This window comes from Phoenix dactylifera, chromosome 2, assembly GCF_051530095.1.
Source record: "Phoenix dactylifera cultivar Ajwa chromosome 2, Ajwa_hap1_PhDact_Kaust_v1.1, whole genome shotgun sequence".
Classification (NCBI taxonomy): domain Eukaryota; kingdom Viridiplantae; phylum Streptophyta; class Magnoliopsida; order Arecales; family Arecaceae; genus Phoenix; species Phoenix dactylifera.
Window position 1 is genome coordinate 46,092,170 of NC_143191.1, and position 5,598 is coordinate 46,097,767.

At 49.0% G+C, this 5,598-nt stretch overlaps 1 protein-coding gene across 1 annotated transcript; it reads left to right on the forward strand.

Annotated features, from left to right (window-relative positions):
- The first annotated feature begins 479 nt into the window (after nucleotides 1-479).
- LOC103699387 (putative alpha,alpha-trehalose-phosphate synthase [UDP-forming] 9) lies at nucleotides 480-5,068 on the forward strand. Its single transcript, XM_008781408.6, has 3 exons — nucleotides 480-2,817; nucleotides 3,614-3,887; nucleotides 4,308-5,068. Exons 1-3 carry the CDS (start codon nucleotides 833-835, stop codon nucleotides 4,626-4,628), a joined length of 2,580 nt encoding a protein of 859 aa, XP_008779630.4. The 5' UTR covers nucleotides 480-832; the 3' UTR covers nucleotides 4,629-5,068.
- The last annotated feature ends 530 nt before the right edge of the window (nucleotides 5,069-5,598 follow it).

Sequence of the window (5,598 nt, forward strand, 5' to 3'; positions counted from 1 at the left end):
GCTTCATAAGCGGGCCGTGCCAGGCACGGCCCGTTTAGAGTTTTGGCCCGGGGGGCCTGGGCCGGGCCGGCCCGGCACGGCCCGTTGCCCAACTCTACGCTTGACCGTCGGCTGTCTAACTTTTTGATCTGCATACAAGTTTATATGCGGCCGAGGCGCCAGTCAAGCGTCGGAGGAGAAAAACGCCCCGTTCCCACTCCACTTATTGACGGGCAGGATGCAATTAAAAGATCCGAGCAACGGCAGATCAGAGTGATAGCGCATAAAAATTTTATGCGCGCGTGAAAAGATGGTAGAGACCAAATAAAAAAAAATAATTGCACGTGATTTGAATGGAACATTCAATCACGGAGTCCGCGCGGACCAACTTCAAACCCGCCAACCACAAATCTCATGAATTCCTAAAATACCCCTTCCTTCCGATGGCAGTTTCGTCATTTCGGAAATATAAATCTAAAAGCCCACTGCCTAGCGCCGGTAGCCAACCTCGTAAGGCTATGTACCCCGACGTTATCCCCTTTCCTTCTTCATCCATTCCTCTTCTTTTTATCCTCGCTATCTTCCTCTCCGACGAGGAGCTCGTTTTCGTGTGGAAGACGGAAAAGAAGGAAGAAAACCGAGAATTCTCCTCTGGTTCTCCGATCGCTGCACAGAAGCAAAAAGAGACCAAGATAAAGATGACCGCATTTTGAACCCTCGCCGGATGAACCCGTCTCCTTCGTCGTCGTCGTCTGCAACACCCACCGATAGCCGGAACCTACCCCTGACTCTAATTCCCAACCCATAACAACAAGAACGAGAGGGAAGAAGGACGAGGTTAGGAGAGGAGGAGATGCCTTCTCGGTCCTACCCGAACCTTCTGGAGCTGGCCGCCGCCGACTCCGACTTCCCGTCGCCGCCCCGCCACCCGGCCCGCCTCCCCCGCGTCATGGCGGACCCCGGCATCCTCTCCTCCGCTGGTGCCGCCACCGACGAGTCACCGCCGGCGTCGCCGTCGCCGCTGCCGGAGCGCCGGATCATCGTCTCCCACCACCTCCCCCTCCGCGCGACTCCTGACCCCGCCTCCCCCTCTGGCTGGTCGTTCTCCTACGATCCGGACGCCTTGGTCCTCCAGCTCCGCTCCGGCCTCCCCCCTGGCGTAGATGTCCTCCACGTCGGCACCCTCCGTGGCCTTCCCGACGGCCTCGACCCAGCTCACCACGACGCCGTCGCCGCCCAGCTCCGCCGCGAGTTCCGCTGCGTCCCCGTCCTCCTCCCCCCGGACCTCCACGCCCGCTTCTACCACGGCTTCTGCAAGCACTACCTCTGGCCCCTCCTCCACTACCTCCTCCCCATCTCCCCCTCCTCCCTTGGCGGCCTCCGCTTCGATCTATCCCTCTGGCGCTCCTATCTCTCGGCCAACAAGCTCTTCGCCGACCGCCTAACCGAGGTCCTCAACCCCGACGACGACTTCGTCTGGATCCAAGACTACCACCTCCTCGCCCTCCCCACCTTCCTCCGCAAGCGCTTCCCCAGGGTAAAGCTCGGATTTTTCCTCCATTCCCCTTTCCCAACCTCCGAGATCTTCCGCACCATCCCCGTCCGGGACGACCTCCTCCGCGCCCTCCTCAACGCTGACCTCGTCGGCTTCCACACCTTCGACTACGCCCGCCACTTCCTCTCCGTCTGCTCCCGCTCGCTCGGCCTCGATTACCAGTCGAAACGAGGGTACATGGGCATCGAGTACTACGGCCGCACCGTCACCATCAAGATCCTCCCCGTCGGGGTCGACATGGGCCAGCTCCGCTCCGTCATGGCGTCGCCGGAGGCGGCCGACAAGGTCCAGGAGCTCACGGGGAGGTACAAGGACAAGACCTTGCTGCTTGGCGTGGACGACGTTGACCTGTTCAAAGGGATCGGGTTGAAGTTTCTGGCGATGGAGCGGCTGCTGGAGGAGCACCAGGAGCTGCGCGGCCGGGTGGTTCTGGTCCAGATCTTCAACCCGGCGAGGAGCCAGGGGAGGGACGTGCAGGAGGTGGAGGACGAGACCCGGTCGATCACGAAGAGGATCAACGACAGGTTTGGCCGCCCTGGCTACGAGCCCATCGTCGTGATCGACCGCCCGGTACCCACCTACGAGAAGGTTGCCTTCTACGCCGTGTCCGAGTGCTGCGTGGTGAATCCGGTGCGGGACGGGATGAACCTCGTCCCTTACGAGTACACCGTGTGCCGTCAGGGGAGCCTGGCATTGGAGGGATCTCCCAAGAAGAGCATGCTCGTGGTGTCGGAGTTCATCGGTTGCTCCCCATCCCTCAGTGGGGCAATTCGGGTCAATCCATGGAATGTGGATGCTGTGGCAGAGGCCATGAATTTGGCTATCACAACACTGGAGGCCGAGAAGCAGCTGCGGCACGAGAAGCACTATAAGTATGTCAGCTCTCATGATGTCGCCTACTGGGCGAGGTCATTCGATCAGGACTTGCAGCGGGCATGCAAGGACCATTTCCTCAGGAGGTGTTGGGGGATTGGATTTGGGATGAGCTTCCGCGTGGTTGCTCTTGGTCCTAATTTCAGAAGGCTTTCGGTGGAGCATATAGCCCCCGCGTACAGGAGGACAAACAGCAGGCTCATATTACTAGATTACGACGGGACAATGATGCCGCAGTCTTCGATCGACAAAACACCAAGCAATGAAGTTACTTCAATCTTGAATAGTTTGTGCTCAGACCCAAAGAATGTAGTTTTTGTTGTCAGCGGCAGAGGGAAGGACGAGTTGAGCAAGTGGTTCGCTCCATGCGAGAAGTTAGGAATCTCTGCTGAGCATGGATATTTCACAAGGTAAGAATTTGTGTTTAAGTTCTTTGATTCTGGCATTTGCTTTGATACTCTGTTATATAATCTTAGTTACCGTAGAAGACTTATAACCAAATGAAACAATTATCTCGATATTGGTAGGGTGTGGAAATATGAACTGCTCTACTACGAGATTATTCAGACATACCATTTTAGAGCCCCTTCGTGATAAGTTGTAAAATTTTTAAGTACATGCGCATATGTAATTAAATGAAGCTATGTGGCAGTATCGACCTTTCAGTTTAGGGTTTTTGCAAAGCACAGAGAAAAGATTAATACATCTGAATTAGGATCTTGCATGCAAAGTGCATTTATAAGAAGATGAGAGAGGGAATGTGTGAATCCTACAAATAGAGACAGAAGTAGCACGAGTCACATTGGTGATCACAGCAGTTCTCAGCTTTCTGATAATTGAACTATACGAAGATTGATTTGGTATTTTACCGAAGTGTTTCGAATGTCAAATTGGATTCAATTGGATCATGGGATGTAATCTTAGTTTGGCATTTTAGTTGTTGTTACAGTATAGAAATACAGCAAATCCAAGCTCATTATTGAGGAGCAGGGATGAGGTGTATCATACTTTGTAGTTTGTAACTATTTCCAATTAGAAATGTAATAGTCTGTAATCTATTATTTTTGTTGCAATTCATAACATGTATGTGTAAATAAGTGATGGCATCTCTATTTCTTATCATTTGAACGGAAGGGAGGATCATGGATTTTGTATGGCTGACAACTAACAACAAGCCTGTCTTGAATTGTTTTTCCTTTGCTGTAGGTGGAGTCGGGATACTCCTTGGGAGTCATGCATGTTAACAGCTGACTTTGATTGGAAAAAGATTGCAGAACCTGTAATGAGGCTCTACATGGAGGCAACCGATGGATCTTACATTGAACATAAAGAAAGTGCGCTAGTCTGGCATCATCAAGAGGCTGATCCTGATTTTGGGTCGTGCCAGGCAAAAGAACTCCTTGATCATCTAGAGAATGTGCTTGCCAACGAACCTGTGTCTGTGAAAAGGGGCCAGCATATTGTAGAAGTAAACCCTCAGGTAAGAAGAAGAACTACTGTGGCTTTTATGCTTTCAGCACCTTTTCTGAATTGTTTAGTTTGAATTCAGACAAAAGAATGACTTTATCTTATATCCATGATGGATCATGATCAATTGAGTGTAGCTTTCAAACTAAAGGTGCATTGATTAGGATTGACTTCTAGTGAATCTCTGCCTACCTCATATTTTGCTAGCCCTATCTCTTAACCACAGATAAGAGCTTGTCCCCACATGCTCTGATTTGGATTTCGTAAACAAGTCTCCGTATCTGCATGGGCCATGCCTTCAAATTGTCCGACCTGCATTCTAATGGTGTTTTTCGTTTTGAAAGAAAACTATGTTTCCCTCTCTGTTTTGCCTTCAGCTATTAAATTAGAACGGAGAAAACTTGTCGGCTTATATACGTGGGATCATGTGCAGGGTATAAGCAAAGGTGTGGTGGTGGAAAATCTTATTGCGACCATGTTGAGTGGAGGAAAACCACCGGACTTTGTATTATGCATCGGAGATGATCGATCTGATGAAGACATGTTTGAGAGCATCATGAGTTCCATGAATAATCCATCACTGCCAGCAATTGCTGAAGTCTTTGCATGCACCGTTGGTAAGAAACCAAGCAAGGCTAAGTACTATCTTGATGATACGGTCGACGTCGTAAAGATGCTCCAAGGTCTGGCCAATGCATCATCGCAGCTACCCAGACCAGCACAACGTCAAGTCTCATTCGAAGGATCTCTCTGAGCGAAACGAAGGGTTTCTTCTTCGTCTGTCAGACCTGGTCCGTTAAAACATCTGGTTTTGAGGTCCAATTAAGTATAATAAGTTTTTAAGGTTGGTCATCACTTGGTTGGTGGAGACACTCATAATTCATGGAGCAGGAAGCTATTAAAGCCATTTTATTCGATATTGTGGATTTGGTAGCCCGGTGGAGGATTTGTTGCATTGAGGAATGCTTTGGATCTACCTGAAGGAACAAAATAAGCTGATTTCTTTCGGATTATTTAGCCAAGCCATTATACTGGAGCTGTGGCTGGTATTCAAAATCCAGTTCATCCTATCTATTGTATATATCACAGAAAAAGTTTTTTCTTTCTTCAGCTTTTCTTTGTAGGTGCAGATTACAGATATATATATATATATATATATATATATATGATCTCACTCATCTCACGTTTCTTTCATATCTTGTGAGGCACTGTTCTACGTTTACTGTATGTTGTTATATGGGCATTGCTTCCTTAATAATAAGTCTACCCTTCAAACTGCTTCTGACGCAGTCATTAACATGGTTTGAATGAAATTAATCTCTTTGTGGTTACCTTAACATTATCAAGAAATTTTCTTCTATCAATCAATTTCTAGGCGCTTTCCACTTCTGTGGACCACTTGTTGATACAAACAGCTTGACGTTCACGTCCATCCAAATGAAACCATATGGAGGTGGACCTTACCTTGGGCGGTGCCATGTGGAAGCAATGTTCTGAGAGAACAATGATCTGACGACGGACTGTGCAGCCAACCAGAGTTGGACAGGCATGAAGCATGACTGGTTCAAGTTGAAAGGATAAAATCTGATCGACTAATGGCGAGTTTGAAATGCTTTCTTTGGAGAAAAAAAAAATTGAATGTGATAAGACATATTTCCCATGGTAGGTACATGTACCAACAGAGGCTGGGAGGACAAAGTCTAGAGAGCCAGATTTGCTTAACC